General features: G+C 37.3%; 4 protein-coding genes across 4 annotated transcripts; 1 reads left to right on the top strand and 3 right to left on the bottom strand.

Moving 5' to 3' along the window:
* Positions 1 to 1123: 1123 nt before the first annotated feature.
* LOC110764119 (ATP phosphoribosyltransferase 2, chloroplastic) lies at positions 1124 to 6008 on the bottom strand. Its single transcript, XM_021967040.2, has 10 exons — positions 5592 to 6008; positions 5378 to 5491; positions 3878 to 3943; positions 3679 to 3786; positions 3463 to 3546; positions 2799 to 2900; positions 2552 to 2665; positions 2387 to 2467; positions 2120 to 2239; positions 1124 to 1470 (listed from the first exon to the last, which is right to left on the bottom strand). The coding sequence occupies exons 1-10, from the start codon at positions 5859 to 5861 to the stop codon at positions 1375 to 1377; spliced, it is 1155 nt and encodes a 384-aa protein (XP_021822732.1). The 5' UTR covers positions 5862 to 6008; the 3' UTR covers positions 1124 to 1374.
* Positions 6009 to 11996: 5988 nt separating this feature from the next.
* On the bottom strand, positions 11997 to 13659 carry LOC148291100 (zinc finger BED domain-containing protein RICESLEEPER 2-like). Its single transcript, XM_088245347.1, has 4 exons — positions 13422 to 13659; positions 12565 to 13322; positions 12143 to 12460; positions 11997 to 12056 (listed from the first exon to the last, which is right to left on the bottom strand). The coding sequence occupies exons 1-4, from the start codon at positions 13657 to 13659 to the stop codon at positions 11997 to 11999; spliced, it is 1374 nt and encodes a 457-aa protein (XP_088101473.1).
* A 4599-nt stretch (positions 13660 to 18258) lies between these two features.
* Positions 18259 to 20661, top strand: RAB18 (RAB GTPASE HOMOLOG B18). Its single transcript, XM_088245135.1, has 6 exons — positions 18259 to 18560; positions 18645 to 18713; positions 19064 to 19129; positions 19253 to 19374; positions 19847 to 19975; positions 20365 to 20661. The coding sequence occupies exons 1-6, from the start codon at positions 18416 to 18418 to the stop codon at positions 20470 to 20472; spliced, it is 639 nt and encodes a 212-aa protein (XP_088101261.1). The 5' UTR covers positions 18259 to 18415; the 3' UTR covers positions 20473 to 20661.
* A 429-nt stretch (positions 20662 to 21090) lies between these two features.
* Positions 21091 to 23546, bottom strand: LOC110760865 (protein translocase subunit). The gene is made up of 4 exons (XM_021963214.2): positions 23392 to 23546; positions 22738 to 23050; positions 22363 to 22484; positions 21091 to 21583 (listed from the first exon to the last, which is right to left on the bottom strand). The coding sequence occupies exons 2-4, from the start codon at positions 22991 to 22993 to the stop codon at positions 21419 to 21421; spliced, it is 543 nt and encodes a 180-aa protein (XP_021818906.1). The 5' UTR covers positions 22994 to 23050; positions 23392 to 23546; the 3' UTR covers positions 21091 to 21418.
* Between the last annotated feature and the right edge of the window lie 629 nt (positions 23547 to 24175).

Here is a 24175-nt window from a genome sequence, read left to right as displayed (position 1 = left end):
AAGTGGACCATCGATGACTGTAAATGCCCGCAGTCAAACTCGTGAAACAAGCGGCCTCGGAACGACAAAACCCAAACGAGGTCGTCGCAGGCAAGTAGGCATCTCAATCCCCAATGTTTCGGCGATTGAGAATCTCACTTCTCAATCACCGAAGATTATCGATCTGCAAATAGAAGCAATTACTGAGTTGGTGAGGCAACGGTGTTGTGGTTACTGAGTTGGGAACATTTTTTTCTCTCTTTTGCTTTTGTGTGTATTGAACAAAACGCAACTGCTGTCACTTAATTCAGTATACCACTGCATTTTGGTGTTCTTTTCGAGGATATAGGCACTGAAGAAAACTTTTAAGTAGCTAGACCATGATGTAAATGTACAAGAATAAGAAAGGTATATATACTTTAAGTAAAATCTATGGGAACTTTTTAAATTTTCTTTTTCTCTTGTGTTTCTTGCAGCACTCGGACAGTTCAGGTATATATACTTTACCAGCATTACCAATTGTATTTTTTTTCTTCAATTCTTATTCATGACAACTAATGTTTTTGATAAATTGCTATTGGCAGGATCTGACTACTCAAGTAGTACATAAGAAACTGAGGTGCAGCTTTGGAGTTTTTGGTTGTTAAAGTATTGCTTTTTTGTTTTTGGACTTGATGGTCATCTTACTAGCATTATACCACTGTGTATTTGATAAAATGTCTATTCTATATTAGGCCATTTCAAAGTATTAAGTCGACATTGAACCAAAGAAAGAACGTGTCCAAGTTGTTTTACTATCATACTTGTTAAAAATATTTTGAATGCAGGAAGTTCCGAGAGTCAGTTACTAAAAAAATTCATGAGGTCTTGTACAATGGAAGTACATAAGGTGATGGCTTGTGTACGTTTACCAATTAACCTATAGTATTGATCTTTGAACATGTGCTGTTCCATCTTATTCTATTTGCAGTTGTCGAATCTTCTAGTCATAATTAACTTCTACATCTCTCTTTAAGACTTCAAAATAGATCTTTCTCAAAAGAGGAGCAAAATGATCACATAATTATTTGCATCCATCTCGGGTACCTATTTGACCTTGCATCATAAACAATTGCAAAATTTAACCAAAATAAGGAAACACAGGTAAAAGTAAAATTGCATACGACTAGCAAAAATTGTCTTACGCCGCCACTCTGATTACATACCAAATTTTCAATTCAAACATAAAGAGAGTACAAGAATTTCAAAGTTTAAGTCCTAATTTAAGTACACCTTTTCCAACCTCTAACCATTTGCAGGTATCTAGATGGGCTTGCTCATCAAACTCTTAAATATTGGCATACCTACAAAAATATAACAAACCTTGCACAGCATCGACCACAGAGAGAGAGAGAACTAGAGGCCAAGTGCTGAGAGAAGTTCGCGCCATCTTGGAGTTTCTTCATCAAAAATGTAGGTCAAAGGGGAAACTAGAACACCGCTGCCTCCAATCTGCACCAAATTATAGGAGATTAAACCCCAGTATCCAAGGAAAGGAAAATCTTAAATGAAACATGGACCTAGATTCAAAATTTAATAATTAAAAAATATGCCTTTGTGTACAAGAGGCAGACACAATGATATCTGCAGAGAAACTCCACATCCAAGGTTTAAACCAGTTCTAATTTAGAACCATTGTTCCAGCATATTAAAAAAATGACCAACTGAAAACTAGAAACCAGTTCAAACCAATGTTCATTTGTCATTGTGAAACAAATAAAGGGCAGAGTTGGCTGCTTATGTATCTAGGTGGCATGTCTGTCAATTAACCAACCAAACAAGAGCATGCTGTTGTGCAAAAAATAAACAAACTAGAGAAGCTCCTAGCCAATTCAAAATATTTTCCTAGTCCCTACAATATTTAAAAAATAATTATGACGAAACTAAACCTCTGATTGAACAGTCCAACTGCCATCCTCTGACTTATTATTTATTTGTTTCTTTTATATACTGTAAAGTTAAAATACATAAGCCAGAAGAATTTCGCTGCATGAATGTGAGGGTGCTGGTCAACAGAACAAGCACTCTCATAGCATTTGAGAAGCGAGGATTCATTTTACATAACATTGAACAATGCTTATAATATATTATCATGGCTCACCGCTCTCAGTTGTTGTACAGACTTGTAGAGCGCCTTTTTGGGTACACATATGACTATGGCAAAGTAATCAGAAGCAATTTGCCCATCACGTTTGCAAAAAACTGGACTTATGGTGGGTCCCTGGATGTGTTACCATGTAGATTATTTAGAAACTCATCAAAGTGAAAAAGGGTCAGTATATCACCATAAAAGACCAGTTATTAGTGTATACTGCAACTTGAACTCAAGGTTCATGGTTAGAGAGTGATGCTTCATTTCACACCTCACCTGCAAACCTGATAATGATGGCTGGCTCAAGACACGCTCAGCCACTTCCTCTGCACTACTTCCTCTCATATTTGCAGTTACCTGTTATGAATGCATGAAAAGAAAATTTAAAAATTATGGGAAAAAAAATCCTGAAGGTACAAAAATAGGTTTTCAGATACGCACCGTGAACTGACCCTCAGCCCTTAGATGCGCCTCCAATCTTTCAAGAATCTCATGTGTCGTGTCCAGTGCACTTTTCCTTTTGATCAACGATCTCTTGCTTGCAACAAGAACTGCCTAAAGAAAATCTAATTACAAGCATAAGACGATATGGAAAGAGCAGGCAGTTGAACAAGCTCCTTCTAAGTAGCATGCTTAAACCTACAAGATCACATGCTAGGTGAGATGGGCCATAAAGCAAGAACCTTACCTGGCTTCGCAACACAACTCCCCCCTCGATCTCTTTCAAGTTGTTTTCTTTCAGTGTGATCCCACTACTCACAAGGTCCAAAATTGCATCAGCTATCCCCATCTAAATTCAAAAGAGAGAGGTGGCAATTAATTATTTTCTACTTTTATTGATAAGTATAAAAAAAAAACCCTAGCTTCAAATGCCAAGGTCAACAACACCACATCAAACTAGATTGTACAAAAGATTGAAGACCATCTCCATGAAACAACTAGCTAACAAAAGAGTCATTTGAATGTATGGTCATCTAGAACTTAAGCATGGATTCAGTCTCTTCAAGAAATATCATAATATTAACTGCAGCAGCTAGAATCCACCAGCAGAGTTCTGGACTAGTATAACATTGAATGAGACGACTTATAGGTTACATATTGATACATAAAATTATTTGAAACAAAATACTTTGAAACAAAAACTAGACAAACCAATAGCCTATGTTTCTCCTCGAAAGGAATCAGGAGACAATGAATTTAAGACATTGTTAATCATGATACATATACTGGGAAATATACATCATGCTTTATATTATGCTGGGAGCAATGCAACTACATTCAGACAGCAGGCAATGCTCCTCATAAGTTCAAGCAACCACACCAAATTTTACTCTGACAAAGCATATGCTTACCGCAGGAGCTGCCTCGAGTGCTCCATCGGCAGTTGAAAAGGTCACATGGTTCAGTCCATTTTCTTTCATAAATTTCGGACCCAGCTGCAGTAGAAGACAAAAGAGAAATTAAATCCAAACAGAACCCTTATTTCCAATAAGATAACAAAAGAAACTTATTCCCAAAATGGAAAGTGATGAATAATACAGTGAAAAAATCTTAAACACATTGCGTACATAGGTGAAGCCAGTAGCAACTCGCAGAGGTTTCTTTTCAGTCCATTGAGGCATTTGTGCTAAATCCTTCAGTGAATTTATATTCTCAAAAATCCCATATTTTGGAATCTGAAAAAACAAAGGATATTTGAAGGCCATTAAAGGAAATATGAGTGAGATAACTGGAGTTGGCTATGTGGGTAATAAGAAAGTAACTCACTGCAAGGGATAAGTGGCATTCCCCATAATCAAGAGCATCATGAACAATGACAAGATCTTCATTCCCCTAAAATAGAACTTTAGATGATTAGTGTTCCGTTCTCTTTGAACAAGTAATACGAGTGATAAGCTTTAATTACCAATGCAATTCTTCATATTCATTTTGGACAAGAAAAAAATAATAAACAATGAAAATATAATAGAAGAACATGAAGTAATTTTTCTGACACAATATGCAGAATGAAAGAGTGCAAAAGAGGACAGATTCTATGAGATGGCCTGCTTCCAAAGATTTATCTAACACTCAATTCTTAAATATAACATAGCTGCAAGGGGATTGTAGCTCAGTGGTTAAGAACATTTACACTTGCACTTGAGGTCTATCTCTCCCCCAATATCTCTTGTATTAACAAAATATATAACAGAGGTCTTCCAAAAGAATACACTGTTTTACTGGTCAAGTAGCTATGCTGTGGACTATCCAAAGGTCTCAGAAGCGATTAAAAGGAAGACATAGCCTATTGCTTTATGAGTTGTTACTCTGCAAGTGCATGCACATTTCCATCTGTTTCTGGCTCTGACTTATTTCCTGGTTGGTCAACTACATTCACAGGTCTGACGTCAAGGGATTAAAACAGGGGGAAAGCCTACTGTAGTTGGAGGCCTTCCTTCTTTTCTTTTTGGCAAGTAATCCAAATGATGATAAGTTTTAAATATCAATGTTCGTCATTTTGGATAACAAGCAAAGGAAATAGAAAATATTTCTTCAAGAGAAGGACGACATGACTGCAGGTAATTTTTAAACATACACAAATTACTAAGGAAAAACAGTGATAATCTGTTTATCAATCATTTTAAAATGTTTCGACTGAATATTGATTCATACCTTTTGGCAGAGGTATCATGGCAAAACCAAAGGCAAAACAAGCAAGCTATGATTGGTCTGAGGTAAGTATCAAGAAATTGAGAGATCATGATTGAATGATGACTAAAATCACAAATATCAACGTTTTTGCACACAGTAACAGCACATGGGATGACACATGACTGTTGGTGTCAATTATATAGCTTTCTCCATTGTTTGGCCCGACGATTAAAAAAATAATAATGATAGCAAGTTATGAAAACTTCTAAACAAATTCCACAAAAAAAAAAAAAAAAAAAAGGAGTACATACTAAGATTATTTTTTTATTTTTTATTTTTTCATATGTTTTAAACAAAGGACCAACTTCATATCTATCAATTTGAACTTCTAAGTAAATACATTCTGGGTTATGCATTCCAATATCCAAGATACACAGCTAGCATGGAAGACGACATCATTAGTTTCTAAAGATTTGATGATATTGAGATGGAAATCAATTTTTCATGCAGAATTTTATAGTGCTGAATAGAACCCAACTACATTTACAATTGTGCACCCTAAATCCCAATTACATATACAACTGCACACCCTAAAACCAATAAATTGAATGAATAAGATACATAGGTGATGGTTACCTGCCCATATTCGCTGACGGTATCAAAACCGGCTATGCCAAGGTCTAAGTCTCCAGACAACAATTTCCGCACAATGTCTTTGGGCCGTTGAAACCACACTTCCAAATCCGAAAGCTGCAGTGAAAATTCATGGAGAAATGAATTTCAATTCTTTTTTTCAAAAATAAATAAATAAAAGAAAAAAGATAAAGAATTTGAATGAAAGAGAAGGAACCTGTGGGATTTGTGCAACATATTGGCGCGGATTGACATGCTTGACGGACAATTGACAGTCCTTGAGAAGATCAAGAGTGTCGGCCGCCATGCGGCCCTTGCTCGGCAAACCAAGACGAATCTCGTTCCTCTCGGAGACTCTTCCATTCACCACTTCCGCCGCCGATTGCAACTGCGAAACGCTACATGTGATGTGGAAAGACCGGGAGATGGGAACGTAGCGAGTGGGAAAGAAGGGGCACTTTGTTAGGTTTGGATTTGACGCCAACATCTTCCTCTTTGCTTCAGATTTTGATTTTGGATATGTGAGCAGCCGAAAACGGGACTGAGGGTGAGAGAGTTCAGAGTGAGAGACGACAGAGACTGAGAGAGATGGGTCGCGGGTGGGCTGATGGCTGAGAAATTTTAAGTTGGGATATTATGTTAGTATTTATACGACACTAATATAACAGTAATAATATATTTACCTATTTTCTACCACAAATATAACAGTGTATTTGTATATTATTATTGAAGACTTTCAAGTGAAGAGGTCTTCACTTAAACAAGGATGCCGACATCTTTTTTGACTCACAACGCACTTTAAAATTGGGAGTTTTTGTCAAGTTTAACAAAATAAAATTATTTAATATTTTTATGTCCCCGTCTCTCTATATGTGTAGGTTATGGTTGGGGTATAAATTTTAGGGTTAATTACTGTAGACGTCCGTCAACTATGGCCCCAGTTGCAATTGGGTCCGTGAACTAAATTTTGTGGCAATTTCGTACTTTAATTTGACAAGAGGGTGCAATTAGGTCCTGCCGTCCAATTCTGTCAATTTGTCCGTCAAAATGAGGGGTAAAAACGTCCTTTCGAGTCTGAAGACTCTCCTTCGAATCTGAACACTCGCCTTAAACCCTTGGCTTCGACCCCCAAATGAAGATTGAAGAACTAAAGACATGAGAAGGGGTTGCAAGGGAAGGAAAAATGTCGGAGAGTTCGACAGATTCAAATAGCAGGCGTCGTTACTGCGAGTGTGGGTCGGAAATCAAACGGCGGACTTCATGGACAGATCTGAATCCCGGAAGAAGATTTGAGGCATGTTGCAATAATCGGGTAAGTTTTTGTTTGAATTGCATAAGGGTTAATTGGTGTTTCGTTTTTTCGCATGGTTGGAGAAAGAAATTGGTGGTTTTTTGGGTCTGAAATTGGTGTTTCGTTTTGTTTGAATTGCAGAACAGTAAGAGGGGGGTGCATTTTTTCGAATGGGTGGAGAAAGAAACATGCGCACGAGGAAAGGAAATCTTGCCTGGGTTACTTAGGAGAGTAAGAGCAATGGAGGACGAATTGAGAGCAACGGCGGAGAATTTCAGAAAGATGGAAGAAGAGAAGAATAAATTAGAGCAAAAACTGAGAGAAGAGGAAGAAGAAATCAAGATTTTGAAAAAACAGAATCTGGGAATGGGTCAACAAGTTGTTGTACTAGAAAGGGAAATTTTGAGTTATCAACAAAGACAAAGGTGGTTCTGGGTTGTTGTTCCTCTTCCTCGTCCTCTTCCTCTGCGCCCAATAACTTCAATTTGGGCTGGGGCAGTGTCAGTTTGAGTTGGGGCAGCATTAGTTTCAGTTTGGGTTGGGGCAGTGTCAGTTTGGACTGGGGCAGTCTCAGTTTGGTCTGGGGCAATATCATTTTGGCCGGCATTTCCATTGTCAGCTGCTTGAACTTCATTTTGGCCAACATTCCCATTTTGGGCTGCCTCAGCCTGCACAACATACAAGCACAACTATACAAAATCACAACCACAGTGGACCACAGTACAAATAATTAAAATGCATAACAGAACCCTTTTTTATTAAACAACCTGTCTTCCACATCCTCTTCGATTGTGGCCTTCTTTTCCACATGCTCCACATCTAATTTTAATGAAGAGTCTTCTAAGTTTTGCTGCTGGAGCAGTGTAACCTGGAGGCAAAGGGTTTGGTGGGTTTGGGGCTGGTAATTGAACCTCAGCAGCCTCCTTTGTCCTCACTCTCTTAGGTCTTCCTGGTTGCCGCTTATGAAATGGAGGTCTAATTGGAGGCAAGCCACCCTTAACCCACTGATCCATAGAAGGGATGGGGTGAACTATTGGTTGATATGACCTCATGTATATCTCTGGCTTATAACACTCATGTACATATTCAACAGGGTTTTCATCTCTGTGGAATATAGCTGAAATAGCATGTGCACAGGGTATGCCACATAAATCCCATCTCCTACAACTACAAGACATTGCTGCAAGATCTACAACAAACTCTCCACCATACATGTGACTGACTTGATACATTTTCTCCTCAGCCAATCTAGGAATGCATTGAGAAGCTCCCATCTTATTCTTCTCAATTATTTTGAATATCCTTGGGCCAACAGGGTGTTTCCATTTACCACAAGCAGCCCTTCGATTAGCCATCCTAAGCATCACATACATTCGAATACTCTCCAAACATGTTAAAATGGAATTATCTCTGGCATCAATTATAGCTGCATTAAAGCTCTCACAAAGGTTGTTCAGTAGAAGATCACACTTATACCTTGTATGAAAATGAGATCTGGTCCAATTATTGGGTGGTCTCTGCACCAACCATTTCCAAGCTTCCAAGTCCTCTTCCTTCATCTTGTCCATTTCTGCTTCCCACCAAGGAATAGTAGTGGCTCTGGCAGCTGCCCACAACATGTGTTTAAGAGTGAGACCAAGATGTGTTGCTATGAAATTATTGTACAAGTGCCGGACGCACATCCTATGCTCTGCAGTTGGTAGTACATGTGCAATGGCAGGTATGAGCCCCTTTTGCTTATCACTTATGAAAGCCCAGGATAAACCATTTCTAATGCCTAAATCTTCAATCAACAAAGACAGAAACCAAATCCAAGAGTCCTTGTTTTCAATCTCAGCCATAGCATATGCAATTGGGAAAAGACCATTATTACCATCAGCTCCTACAGCAATCAATATTTGGCCAGGATAAGGACCTTTCAAATGGCAAGCATCAACCCCAATTACAGGCCTGCACCCTTCTAAAAACCCTCTTTTACAAGCAGCCAAACACACATAAATCCTTTGAAATATTGCTTCACCCCCAACCATATCACACTTAATTTTCACTGTACTACCTTTGTTGGTTTTCTTCAACTGCTCTGCATAGTCCCACAACCGTGCATATTGCTGTATGTAGTTTCCTTCAATTTGTGCTTTAGCCAATTTCTTTGCCCTATACACTTGAGTTTTGGACACCCTCACATGATAGGACTCCAAAACTTCTCCTTGAAAAGCTTTGAGATTCCAATATGTGTTTCTCTTAATCTTGCTAGAAAATCTGTCACAAATCCATTTGGGATTAGCAAACTTCAGTTTCTCCACCCTCCCACATGTGTGTTCTAAGCTCAACTTCTTAATTACAAATGTTTGCACATTCTTTCCAATCTGTGAAGCATAAACCACAAATGGACATTTTAATCCTCCGTTGCAAATTGCCTTTACTCTCGTCTTGTCATTTTTTTCAAAGAACAGTTTCCTTCCATGAATAATGGAATATTCCCTGAGTGCCTCCTTAAGAACCTGTCTGTTTTCAAATTGCATCCCAAGCCGAAACTCAGGATTCTTTAAGTCCATCGCCCTTCTATACTGCTTAAACCGAGGCAGTTTTTTTTTCCTTCTCACCTTACTTGTCCCTTCATTATCCCCTTCCATATCATCCCCAACACCCTCACTTTCAGTATCAAAATCTGAGGTGTGCTCACCATCTGATGACACCTCTCCAGGAGCTTCAAAACCAGGCCTCCTATTGCTATCGCCTCCTTTGTCCTCTGCCCCTTCATGAACAGGCACTTCAACTGTCTTAAACCCAAATTCTTCTTCACTGAACTCGTAATCACTATCAACAAATTCTCCATCATCTTATTCACTGTTTACAACCTCAGCTTCATCTTTATCTTCAACATCAACATTATCTTCCACCCCAGTTTCATCTTCCACCTGAACATTGTGTTGCACCTCTGCATAATTGTCTGCACCATCCAAACCTTGACTCCAAACTATATTAGAATTGCCCACTTCAGTATAGTACAACCCCACAATCTTATTACATGGCATTTGGCCCAGCATGTCAACCAGTTTAGCATCAGAGCTGATAAGTTCAAGCCCACCTACACCATGGGTTCCACCCTTCCTATACCATATTTCCAGAGTTGGTTTGGGGTTGGAAATGTCTACATTGTAACCAAGCCCTTTCCCTATCTTTCTTAAGTCCACCAATGACAGAAAATCCTGTACAACATTATCCAAGTAACAAACTTTTCCTTTTTTATACTCCCCACTTTGCAACACACCCCCATGGTGAAGTTCTAAACTACAGTTTTCATGGTTACCTGCACAGTAAACAAGGGTCAAAACAATGCTAAAACACACACACCTAAAATCAGACAAAACCAACTCATGTTCTGCACCAGTAAACAAGGGTCAAAACTTTTCCTTTTTAATTCAATGTTCTGCACCAAAACCAAAATATACAGTACACATTTCGTTCAGTTTTTAAATTGCTATGGAATAACTTCAGTCCATTTCGTGTGAGACATAGATAGAAGACAAGAAGGGATAAAAAAACCCTAAGTGTTGCAGTCAACGACAGTATAAAGCAACAAAGCGTGTAAGGAATCTTTAAAAGCTATGGACCACACAGATGAAAACAAAACCAACTCATACGTATTCAAACAGGCAGAATCACTTACTGTATTTAGGCGCAACACCACCCCAACGGAAATCAAACTCTTCCATCACTATCAGCCAAAAGGACCAAAAACCCAACTACCCCCAAAATGAAACCCTAACCTTTAACTGTACCCCCGATGAACCCCAAATTTCGAACCTTACACAAAAAATTTCTCACTCACTCAGTCACTGCTGCAGGAATTTTAACTCCAATGGCTGCATCAGAAGGGATCGCTCACCGTATGCAACTCCAATGGCTGCCTCAGAAGGGATAGTTCACGTCCTTTCCCTTTTCTTCAGCCCTATATTCGATTTGTTTCATTCGAAACGACGAAAAGTCACTTATACCCCGACCGACAAGACCACGTGACACTCACATGGTCAATTTCGACGGATTCAGTTACGGCAAGACCTAATTGCACCCTCTTGTCAAACTAAAGTACGAAATTGCCACAAAATTTAGTTCGCGGACCCAATTGCAACTGGGGCCATAGTTGACGGACGTCTACAGTAATTAACCCTAAATTTTATATATAGCTCGTGTTTTGGTCTTTTAAGACAATAATTAACTTAAATATAATAAATATAATTGAAGGTGCTCTTAGTGACAACTGATAAATAATGTAAACATGACACGTATACAAAGTCTTCTATCTTTTCATTGCATTTACATGTAAAAATTTATTATTTACACATGACCCAAAATACAATACAAAAAATGTTACTATCACCCCGTTGCAAGCAAGGTGTCAAGTGAAAGTGAATATACATGGTCGCTACTAGGGGTGGGCTCGGTTTGGTTTGGTTCGGTTTTGAGGCCAAACCGTGCGCCGAACCATGAACTTCGGTGTGGAGAAAACTCAAACCGTGCGCCAAACCAATGAGGTGGGAAACCGATCATATCGGTTAACCGGTTAGATCGGTTTGGTTTGGTTTGGTTTGGTGAAAACCTGCTTGAAAACATGTAGTCTCTAAATTCATTCAAACTCAAACATTCATTCAAAACCTGCTTGAATTCATTCACCATTCAGATCACAACATATTCAAATTCATTCATTCAATCAATCCTTTCAATTCAAACTAAAACATATGCATCGTTCATCATTCACATCCATCCAAAGTTTCAAAGTATGCATCATTCACCATTTACAAATTACATCCATCATTCACATTTTAAGTACAAAGTTTACAAATTACATCCATCATTCACCTTTCAAGTACGAAGTACAAAGTTTACAAACCTATCTTTTGAAGTGCAAAAAGTTTTTGGCAAAAGATAGGTTTGTTGAGGAATTGACTAACCTATCTTTTGCCAAAAACCTACTTCAATCTCATCAAAAAAGAGCTCCAACTCTAAAATATTTAAGTGAGCTCATCAAAAAAGGCTTCCACATCTAAATTACCTACTGTCCAGCCCTTTTAATTAACAAACCTATCTTGTTATGTTCAAAAACCTACTCCAATCTCATCAAAAAGAGCTCCAACTCTAAAATATTTAAGTGAGCTCATCAAAAAAGGCTTCCACATCTAAACTTCCTACTGTCCAGCCCTTTTAAGTAACAAACCTATCTTGTTATGTTCAAAAACCTACTTCAATATCATCAAAAAAGAGCTCCAATATAAAATATTTAAGAGAGCCCCTTTACAAACCAATTCTTCATGCTCCCTTTAATTTTTGGCACTAAGCATTAGTGGCCAATGGCCACTTGTTCATTTTCATTCCGTTGCAAAGTTTGAATATCTACAAGAATAGAGAACATGTAAGACAAATTCAAATATACAAAGTTAAAAGTTAAAACAGAAAATAAAATAAAATAAAAACATAACAGCAGTGCCTAATTCCATTTTCTCCAAAGCTTGATAAAACTCAAGCTCATCTTCACTTGGCTGCTTGTTGAAGTCAAAAGCCACTTGGCTTAGCCAATCCTTAGTGCAAACAAGGGCCTCAACTGTTTTAGGAGTCAAAGACGCCCTAAAAGGATCCACAACCCTTTTTCCCATACTAAATGCAGCTTCCGAAGGCACACTTGAAACAGGGACAGCAAACACATCCCTTGCAATCTTAGATAAAACTGGAAATCTTGGAGAGTTCTCTCTCCACCAATCTAGCAAATCAAAGTATGCTATTTCTGGATCTTGAGCTGCCTCTAATAAATACTTGTCCACCTCATCTTAATTTGAACCATGGCTCTATCTTTTCTTGTTCTCGCAAATTTTTTAAGTCTTGGATCATTGCATTCAACTCTTACCTCCCCTCCACTTTGTACATTAGCCTCTGCAGTAGATTGGGCAGCTGCTGGTTCCTCTTTCTTATAAGCCTCATACATCTTCATTAAGAGATCCTTCACCCCTTCTACCATCACAATAACCTTCGAAGCATCACTTTCTAACTCCTCAAAGCTATATTGGACATAGTCCATTTTGTAACGGGGATCAAGCACCACCGCCACAATCAAAACTTGGTTCACTTCTTGAATATTAACCCAATACTTATCGAACTTCTTTTTCATTGAAGTTGCAACTCTTTTCAAAAAAATGTCTTCACTTACAATCATTGCATTCAACTCATCAACAATAGAAAGCATCTCATTGAAGGGGATATTGGAAGTAACCGTCTTATATGCACTAAATTTTAAGGTAGCCTCGTAAAATCTTTTCAAGAACTTCACAAAAGCTCTTGCATACTCCCAATCCACAACGGTTGGAGGCTTCAATTTTTTTTTAGTGCAGATTTCCCCTTCTTGAACCTTTCTTTTCTTTTTTTTCGGAATACCATCATCACGATCACCACCACTTTGATGAAAGTAAGATGCATAGTCTGCTGCCTCCTCTTCCAACCTATCAAACCCTCTTTGCAACTTTAAGGCAGCTTCTAACATAAGATATACTGAGTTCCACCTTGTTTTACACTCCAAAGGTAATAAACCTTTGCTGTCAATTTCTTGCAAGGCCAAACAATGCCTAAATTTGTCCAACCTAGATGGGGATGACCTTGTATATACACAAGCTTTGCAAATACATTTAATTGAGTCATGCAATTCACTAAGCCCATAAAAAACTATCAAATTAAGGATATGCGCACAACACCTCATATGTAAACAATCACCATCTAGCAAAAGAGTGCCCCAAAGCTTCAATTGCCTCTTCATATGCCTAATGGCCCCATCATTAGCCGTAGCATTGTCAAGTGTAATAGTGAAAACTTTATCTATTCCCCAATCATGCAAACAATCCTCCACAAGTCTCCCAATAGCCTCACCTCTATGATTTGTAATTTGACATAAATTAATGATTCTCTTATGCAATTTCCAGCTATCATCAATGAAATGGGCTGTCAAAGCCATATAGTTCACATTTTGCAAGGAAGTCCAAGTGTTCGTGGTAAGCGACACTCTTTGTGAATTTAGATTTAATACACTCTTGATTTTGACCTTTTCTTCTTGAAAAAGATCTCACACATCTCTAGCAATGGTTCTACGAGATGGTGGATCAAATCTAGGTTGACACTCTCTCATAAATAGCCTAAAACCGACACCTTCCACATGCCTAAATGGAAGCTCATCAAGTATTATCATCTTCACACAAGCAATTCTACTTCTTTCCTTGCTATATGAATAAGCAACTACACTTCCTTTGTTGTCAAATACAAGAACTTTTTGTTTTTTTTCCTCTCTTAATGGACACCCCCCCGTACATTTTTCTCTCAAATGTTGCATCATTGTAGATGTCCCATTTTTTTTATGGGATCACATGCATAAGATGCACGACAATACTTACAAGAAGCTCTAGGTCCTATATTTCTCCCTAGTTCAAATGGTTCCTTAATGAAATGTTTCCATACCTCCGATGCTTTCCTAATAGGCTTGATCTTTCCCGAAGTGGGAGGACGTGAAGGGAGTGTAGCTGCTTCATCCCCAATTACTTGTGGTGTATCATCTGTTGTGGGTGTAGGACTAGCTTCCATATTTGACATTTTTAAGGCCTATAAAATGAAAAACATATTCATAAGCAAAATCATAAACATGCCAAACAGATTTTCAAAGCTATGAGTCAAAACTTTTACTTCTTTATTATTCTTTTTCAAAACATATATAAATTCAATCCATAGACTATAGATTAAAATTATTCACAACTGATTTTATACAAGTAAAGTAAATTGTAACCCAATTATCAATTAAACTGCATAATCTTGACTTGAACAATAACCCAATTAAACTGCATAATCAAGCCTTTTACATAAATTTGTTCCTTAATACTTCATAGTACACTAACTCATTCTATCTAATAAAGCTAATCAAGGATAATGTTAAGCTCATAATTTCATACATATACATGCCCTATTTACTTACTTCTTTTGCTTAGTTTCTTAGATTTCTAAGTTATTTGCCTCCCTTTGTGTGTTTTGTAGGCAAATAGAGCAAGAGAGAATAATTCATGCAATTTAAGCATGTTAAGGCCTAATTTGGATGAATGGATGAAGAGCTTAAAAGACAAACTCATTTTGGCTACAGCCCCCTGCCAGTCCAGTTCCGTAGGTCATATTGCAAGCTTTATTTCAGCACCCTAGACAGCTCGGATGAGGCAGCATTATTCATGAAAGTTGTTCCAATGGGTGTGTACTATAACATATCCAAATTTCAGCCCCATTGGATAAATATGGAGTCTGTTACCTAGCAAACACAGAGCCATGCTCAGGATGGATTTTATCAGCGCGCAAAATGAGTTAGCAATTTGTTTTGGCCTTAACTTCCTCCTCCGGCCTTGGATTGGCCCAAATGATATATGGATGGAAAGAAGACATTCTGAACTTCAAGTTTGAGTGCTTAAAGTCTTAATTTGCTTAAGGGAAGCCCAATTCGTAAGCCCTTGAAGTTGCTGGTCATGCTGACCTCAGGATGAGCTATTGTTTCTGGTTGGAAGCTTGGTCATGGTGAGCTAGGCATGAGCTATTGAGCTTGTTGGAAGCTTGGTCATGGTGACATGAAGATGAGCTAGGGCTGCTGGTGGGATTTATTGGTGAAGTGCATCAACCAATTCAAATTTTCTAATACAAGTGCATCAACCATTTCAGATTTTATAAAACAAGTGTTGTATGCATTAGCCATATTGAATTCAGATTTTTCACTTTCTTAGGCCTATAAATAGGGAGGTTCTCTAAGCTTGTAAACACACCCCAAGGGGGGGAGCTCTCAAACACTTCTCTAGAGCTCCCTTCCCTTCTCTCCCTCAAATTCTCTTAGTTTCTCTTAGAGTTTTCAATTGTTGTAATGAAATCTTTTGTGCTGAAATTTTCCTTAAGTTTTTCTTAGTTCCACTTTACTTTTCATTATGTAAATTCTTTTCTTTAGTTTCAAGTTGAATTAGTTTCCAAGTTTCAATTATGGTTTTTGTTCTTATTCATTATGCTTATAAGTTAATATGCTAGTTTGAATGATTGATCACCATTTAGGCTTGCATGTTAGCTATCTTGGTTTGAATTAAGAGTATACACCATGCTTTAATTCGAATTGAACTATGAATAGGAAGAGTATGTATGGACATTCGACAACAGGGATTAGATACATGCTTGGTTGTTTAAATTGTTCTTCTATGCTTAATGGGTTCCTAATGCTTAATTTTAGGTTAGACAACAAATGATCAAATTAGGGAATTAGGAACACAAGGTTATGACCACACACCATGGCTTAATCATACTTTAGCTAGAATCAATCCATTAATCTAATTGAACTTGGGAACTTATTTGCTTGAGTTATTTCTTTTTTTCTTGTTGTATTTATTTCCTTTCTTTTTCATTTCTGTTTTGTGTAGGGAAAATGAATTGAATCATTCAATCACCAATCCTCGTGGGATCGACCTCGCACTTACATACGCTATACTACCGAACGGCTCGTGCACTTGCAAGTATCACAAGTTGAGGATGCAACTGAATCCATTTTGGTGCAGCTGTATCTACACAACAGATAACAATTGACAGCTAAACTAGTCTTGAATTAGAGCCTTTTATGTGTTCAGGCTTCAATACACACCACAGAATCATAGATATCTATAGGCTATAGCAGTTACAATTTACAAAACAAAACACATATATAAGAAGGAAAGGAAACTTACCCTTGATTTTCAACACAAGTACTAGTTCAAACCTCTCCAATTTGCTAGGTAAAATGTCTGCATATGCAAGAAGTACGAAAATTAGGGCTATATCCAAAACCCCCAATAATTAGGGTTTATAACAGATACAAAAATCATAAAACAAAAAAAGAAGTTGTTGAGGAATGAACTAACCTTTGTAGAGAGAAACCTTGTTTGAAAAATTACATGAGAGAGTAGAATGGGTGATGGCAGATTGAGAGATGAGAGATGTAGAGATGAGAGATTGAGCGACTGAAATATGAGAGGGAGGTGTGTGCGACTCAAGCTATGAAGAAGAAGCGGCGCCGACGACGATGCGACGGCGCCAAGTCGATGCTGAGTGGTGGTGACGATGTGAGGCTGAGGCGGTGAGGTTGAGGCGATGTCGAAGATGCAAAGGGGAGGAGAGATGGATGAGCACGATTGAATTGGGATGAGATCTGATCGACCTAGATTAAGTTGAAGGGCTAGGATATGCTGTGCAAATGTGCACAACATATAAAATTATAATCCAATAAGAATCAGCCATGTGTATTAAAAATATTTAATTATATATAATTTAAGTTACCCGATTCGGTCCGGTTCATCGACGATTTTTAAAATTTCAAACCGGGCGCCGAACCATGAAGGCCGGTTTGGTCCGGTTCATGCACCGTTGGCCAAAAAAAAACAAAAAAACCACACCAAACCGGACTGATCGGTTTGGTTCGGCCGTTTTGGTCGGTTTTCGGTCCCATATGCCCAGCTCTAGTCGCTACCTCACAAAAAATGGAGTTGATTTTCTCATTTTTCTTTTGTTCACTTACACTCCCTTTATTGGAAATTATATGTTCTCACTCATCTTTTGTCCACTTACACTCTCTTGTTTGAAAATTGTATGTTATAATAAAAATTATTTAAAAAAAAACAAAAAGGAGGGTAAGAGGACAAAAAAAGAAATGGGAAAATCAGCACAACATAAAAAATGGTATATTTCATTTTAGTCCCTCAGGTTTGACACCAATTGCAATTTAAAACCTCATGTTTAAAACGTTGTAGTGCACTCGACATCATGTAGATATACCACGTGGTCGTATTACTTTAGCATTCTATAATCACTCTGTAAGGTGCAATGTCAATCCTTCAATCATCATTCCGTAAGATTCACAGTTAAACGTAGTAATACATAATGTGAGTTCAAGAATATAATATTTGAGTTTTTTAAATATAATATTATTTGAGTTTGAAATCGCAATTATTGTCAACTTGAGGAGCTAAACATTATGCCAAACATTTTTCATAGAACACTATTATTTACTTTGTACAATTTATTTCCTAATTTTATGGAATATAATATTTTTAGATTTGTATATATTTTCAAGTCTATTATTGCATTTTTGAAGGGAGCTAATTTTCTCACTCATGATTTATCCATTTATAATCTCTTTGTTAGAAATTGTACGTTCTCACTTCTGTTTTGTCCACTTACACTCACTATGTTATAAAAAAAATATTTAAAATAATAATAATAATAGTGAACAAAAAAGACGACTCTGTCGACAAATTTTTTTAAAACTTATCATAAATGGGACACTTTTTATTCTCCATATAATATCTAGAAAAAAAACAGACGAGATATTAAGAAAAAATTATTTCCCTCCGTTTCTTTTAAAAGCGAAACAGAGCTACAGCGGGGTGTATGAACATTTCATTCAATCAAACACGTTACGGAAAGAAGAAGCTACCACGAAGCGTCAGTGTCACGCCAGGTGGTGATCCAACGGCTGGTAATGTCGGTAGCAGTATAAAGCCTTAATCCACCAAATAATCAATCACACTTCTTTCTTCTAAGAAGACTTAAGAGCCTTCTTTCTTTTTCTTCTTCTCTGCAACCACTCCACCTCATTCCTTTACTTTCTTTTCCAAAGAGCTTCGGTCAGGCCAATCGTTGTACGGTTTGTTGTAGGGTTTTCATTTTCGAATTTGATTTTGATGGAGTCGGCAACAACGTCGTCTCGTGAAGCGGAGTTCGAATACTTGTTCAAGCTGTTAATGATTGGGGACTCTGGGGTTGGAAAGAGCACCCTCCTCTTGAGTTTCACTTCCGATACCTTTGAGGATCTCTCTCCTACTATTGGTGACCTTATCCTTCCTTAAATTTTGTCTTTTTAAACTATTATTTGTATCTTTTTTTCTTTTTGTAATTTTTTTGTTTTTGTAGGTGTGGATTTTAAGATAAAACATGTTACTCTTGGGGGTAAAAAGTTGAAGCTTGCAATTTGGGACACAGGTAATGAGTTGTGTTATATTGTACTTTTTCACCTTTGTATGGAGATTAAGTTTATTGTGCAACATTGTGAAGTTGTTCAATTAGGATTATGAATTGCTTGATCATATACCATTTTTGAGATTACCCAACACATTTTCCAAGTAGATGATGAGTTCTTACTATTTTGGTGGTTATATGGTTTCTACAACCTTTTGATCATGTTTTGGTATTTGGTGTTTCCTTTATATGATTACTTATATGTCATCAGAAACTGGATTACTGGGTTTGATGGTGCAGAAGTTTTTCAATTTGGTATTGTTTTCAAGTTTCACACAAATCCACTGACATAAAAAGTATTGTTCATAATGCAGCTGGACAGGAAAGGTTTAGAACTCTTACTAGTTCATATTACAGAGGAGCTCAAGGAATAATAATGGGTATGTTTGTCTCTTTCATGTTTAACCAGCACACATTTTTTCTCTTGTTAACTATATTGTTTATAGGTTAGCTGTTGTTTGAGAATCTATGGGACTTTGTACTTACTTATTGATCTGGTGCAGTGTATGATGTGACCCGAAGAGAAACATTTACGAATTTGTCTGATATATGGGCTAAAGAAATTGACCTGTACTCCACAAATCAAGATTGCATCAAGATGCTTGTTGGAAACAAAGTCGATAAGGTATGTCCTCTCTCACATTCAGTTGTTGATTATTTCATTAAGTATTGCACCAAGGTTCTAGGGCCTAGTTGGTGTTGTATATTTTATTTGTTGGATCGGATTGTTGGCGTTGATTTGGTTTTGAAGTTATCCATATTCTCTCGCGCTCATTAGACACTTAGAAGTCTTGAATCATTAGAAGAGAAAGGGAAAAGTAGGATTTCCTCGATCTTGACCTTTTCATTTTCTAATCAATCTGCCAGAGGTCCCCAAATCTATTGCAATTATTTGTATAGCCAATATGACAATTAAAAGCCTAACCATAGCTTTATAAATAAATAAGTGTAATTATTTCCTGAGTTGTAATTCTGATAAATAGAAACTAAAAGCAATCTAATTCAAGCTTGCGATCATTCCAAAGACAAAGACAAGTTTTATTCATGTATTCATCATGAAGAATCCATGTTCAAGTTATCTTTTTTTTTTTCCCCAGGAAAGTGAAAGGACTGTCAGTAAAAAAGAGGGGATGGAATTTGCAAGGGAGTATGGATGCCTTTTCCTTGAGTGTAGTGCAAAAGCTCGAGTAAATGTTGAGCAATGCTTTGAGGAGCTTGTCTTAAAGGTATGCAAAATGGTGGCGTCCCTCTTTTTTCTAAAATACTTATGATCATGAGATATCTTCTATATGGGTTCTCTGGGATGGTACTGGTTCAGATAATGGTTTGTTTTCTAGATTTGCTACCGTAATTTATGGGCACTGGGTACTTTGGAAATGATTGTTGTCACCATAATTTCATATCGCTTCATTTCTTTTCATGGCTTTGATAGTGTTGAAGTTGGTTTGTGTTTACAAGCCATTTTTCATATTAAAGTTACTATTCATAGATCAATGTCAACTTGGATGTTTGATGATTGCATTATGATAATCTGGCAGGCCAACTTATATTTTGGGTTTAGTTGGATGTTTTCTCTTGTGAATCTGTGATGATGTTATTGTACCATTTGATGCAGATATTGGAAACACCAAGTCTCCTGGCTGAGGGCTCAGCAGGTGTGAAAAAGAACATTTTCAAACAAAAACCTGCTGAATCTGATGCATCAACAAGTGGCTGTTGCTAGTGGTGATTGGATTTTGAGATTTCGACATACGTTGGCATATTACCCATTTGTCTTCTTTTTACCAAGGCTGATTCGAAATTCTCGTGTTAAATATTTAACGGAACTGTGATACAGTGATATTTGGTGTGATTTAACCTGACAATTATATATTTATAATCTCCAGAGCTGAGATTTCAGGGTTTCCGATTATTTTCTTCTTTTCCTTCGTTTCAGTTACCTCTTTCAGAATTTGAATGTGAAGCTTGATCAAACAAGTACTTCTGTGTTATAGTAATGGTTCCTGATTCTCCTATTTTAAATGTGATCAACTACATTTTGTACGTAGCATAGCAGCCTGGAAAGTGAGTGAGTTTTACACGCGCCGTATGGTAATTATCAACCGATAATTTGATAATTTGATACACCGATCAATCGGAGACATGCAATGTTATGTTCCTAGAGAGCAGCAAACTGCTCTTTTGAGTGAAATTGTAGACCAAGTTATTATACGCATCCATGCTGCGGAAGTGGCCTGTAAATCAACAATTTGTTGTTTGGCACAATTACTCAAGACCCTTATATTTGGTCGTCGTGATGCATCAGTACTATGATATCGAAATCAGAAAGCAACAAACGATAGGGTCAAGGAAACTGCATCCGTATCTCATCAAAAGAATTAAGACCTATTGAAAACCAGTGGTTACTTATATGATGGCGCAATGCCTTCTCTACTTTCTCAACCTTGCTAGCTAGAATTCAAAACCAAGTTTACAAGACTACAAACAAAACGATTCGCCAAATGGCCATCCTCTGTATGATTGGAGAAGGCAAAACACCATAAACCGAACAAACAGATAAAATGGAACCAACGCGCCTGAAGAAACTAGGTTGAATGTTCAATGGAACAGAGAGCCAAAAGCAGCATTACAATCTGCAAACAAGGTTCCACCATAATGTTATCTAGTCATCAAGCCATGGACTTTCGCTTCTCTTCCTCCAGTCGCTGCAGCTCGGTCAGTCTCTCAGCCCATGCTCTTTCCCTTGCCACAGCAGCCATTTTGTTCTCAATTCTCTTTATATTCTTCTTCCTTTTAGCCTCCTGCACTAGAGCCTTTCTTTTCTTCTTTTCTGACTGCACAACCTCAAAAGTAGTCCATATTAGAGGAAAAGCATATCTACAAAAGGGATTTCAATAAGGACTGAAATTCAAGGTAAAAATTTGTATTTTATGCAAGCGGGAGGAGGAATTAAATTCCATCCCAACCTAAGGATTGTTCCAGGCCAAAACGATTCCAAACCGTGTAAGACTATTTCATATGCCTTGGCACAATATCCTATATTCACTACCATTCTAATCTATGCAAACCAAGTAACCAGCTAACCGAAAAGAAATTATAAGACCAGCTAGAGAACTGTATCATCCAAGACAAAGAGAGCAGGAGATCTGGACAATTTTGATTTATTTTTTCAAGCAAAATCATCTCAAATATACGAATATTTGCATCACTCAATATAGCTCAAATATGTGTTATTGATTTTTATAGCGTTGAATTGCCCAATTCATTCTACTGTGTCAAGGTTTCCTCATCCAACTACCCCATCTAAATTGATTGTAAAGAACGAGCAATTTCTGAATTATTATTGTGAAACAAACAAAGTCCTCTCTATGGTAAGCTTTAACAGGAAAATTGAGCATTTTCTGAGTAAGACATGACACAGTTTGTAACTGAAATATAAAAAAATAAAATAAAATAAAATTCTCAAACAAAGAAGATAAGAATAAGTTCCCAGTTATCTTCATGACAATGTACTTAGAATTCTATTTTTGTAAAACACCCTAGCATATCTAAACCATTACAGACAACAGAAACATAATAGAGAGACGGATAAAAGAGTTCATGAAATACACACCAATATAAATGCGCGGCGCAGCCTCATGCGCTTCTTCTCATTCCTCCTCTTCACACTTCCTTCATTGGGTCTACTAGGAACTATCGGTTCACCAGGAGCACACTGAATCCCAGCATACGGTCCTGCATTCAAATAATAATGAATAATATCATGAATTTTTTATTGAAACCAAATCTCTAACTAAACTATTGCCCCAAACCGTAAATGTAAATCAACAAATTAAGCATTGGCAGCACTTGACGGCTAAGACTCTGTTTTTTCTTTCCTCAGAAACCAAACATGAAATTTCCAACAGTGCAATCATATCCAAGAGGTAATTAGTTAATAAGAGTTCACCTCAAATTAGGAGAGTCAGGTTTAGGATGAAGAAGCTACCTGGAGGTCTTATGCTGGCCCTTTTTCGACGAGACTTGAGGCTGGGTCGCCGCTTTGGGAAACGAGTATCTGTCAAGCTGTGGAAATGATTCGAAATCAGAAAAGACCACGGAGCTTGGCCACCAGAAAGGAAGCGGGTCTCAGGTTTTGGGCGAACAGAACTGGCAGCAAATGAGTTTATGGAGCATGTGGAGGTGCGGGATATTAGGGTCCGGGATAGAGGCCGCACAATGGACCTTAAGGCTCCAAATACCATCTCTTTTGATTGATTTCAAGTGTTGTTGATGAAGCTGTGATGAGTATTTTTAATTATCTGAAATCAAGTTATTCATTTTAGCGAGTTTAAACAAAACCCCTCAACTTATAACCTACTAGAAATCACCTATGAATCAAAAGCCACCCGATATTACGTCAATGCCATGATAATTCAAATACCCATAAATCAAGAACCCAGTATGATTTTGTTCATACATTCATACATTCAGTAGTGAAAATAAAAAATTTCCTGTTAAAGCACATGCCAAGTGAAAAACTCACACCACAATACACAAACCCAGATGAAATCATTTTTTTAAAATAAAAATAACTATTGATTTAAGCTGAATTTCTACACTTCCAGCAATAATGTTTGCAAAAACGGAAAAATTCCATTACCTGCAAGAACGTGAAACCCTCTGTGTGTTTAAAGCTATTGCGTTCGCTTTCCCGCAGCCAGTGTTGGGTACGTTGAGAGAGCGAAATGGTTGAGAGTAAGAAAGAGAGAGAACGGAGAGATGAAGCAGAGCTGAGCAAAAATTGGGGCCCAATGGATCAGGTCGACCATTTTGCGGACTGGGCTAAAATATAGTGGGCTGGATTAAATTCAGCTTCTTTCTGTTCTGAGGAATTAAATCTGGTTCGGTTGCATTATTGCATATACAAAGGGGATAATTTTGGCACTAAAAATCTCACATTCTACACACCTCTACCACTCACGTATACAAAGGGGGTGCCAAAATTATCACAATAATTAATCACTATGTCAATTACCTTTACACTTGGCACGAAAAATTTGTAAGACATATAAAGTTGGAATTCTCTGTATCAAGTGGGGAAAAAAAAATTATTTAGGGCACATTTCGTTTAGGCATGCAGTTTAGCTTGAATTGGTTTCACCTTTAAATCACGATCAAATTAATTAATTGTTAAGCTGTTTGGTTTTGTTTGAGCTAAAATGAGGAGAGAAGTCAAAACAAAACCACTATTTCACTGGGCTAGACCCGTTGACCATTTACACAATTTATAAATCTAATAGTTATGTGAAATGAAATATAATAATTTTATACTTAACAAAATATCTTTTTCTGCATGTGTGGGTAGGTATAATTTTTTTAACTTTTTGCAGTCTAATTTTTAGCCAAAGTGAGACAATTAAATAAGAGTGAAAATAGTCAGACTG

This window comes from Prunus avium, chromosome 8 (genome assembly GCF_965620075.1).
Source record: "Prunus avium chromosome 8, drPruAviu1.hap1.1, whole genome shotgun sequence".
NCBI lineage: Eukaryota > Viridiplantae > Streptophyta > Magnoliopsida > Rosales > Rosaceae > Prunus > Prunus avium.
This window is presented reverse-complemented; position numbering and strand designations above follow the sequence as displayed.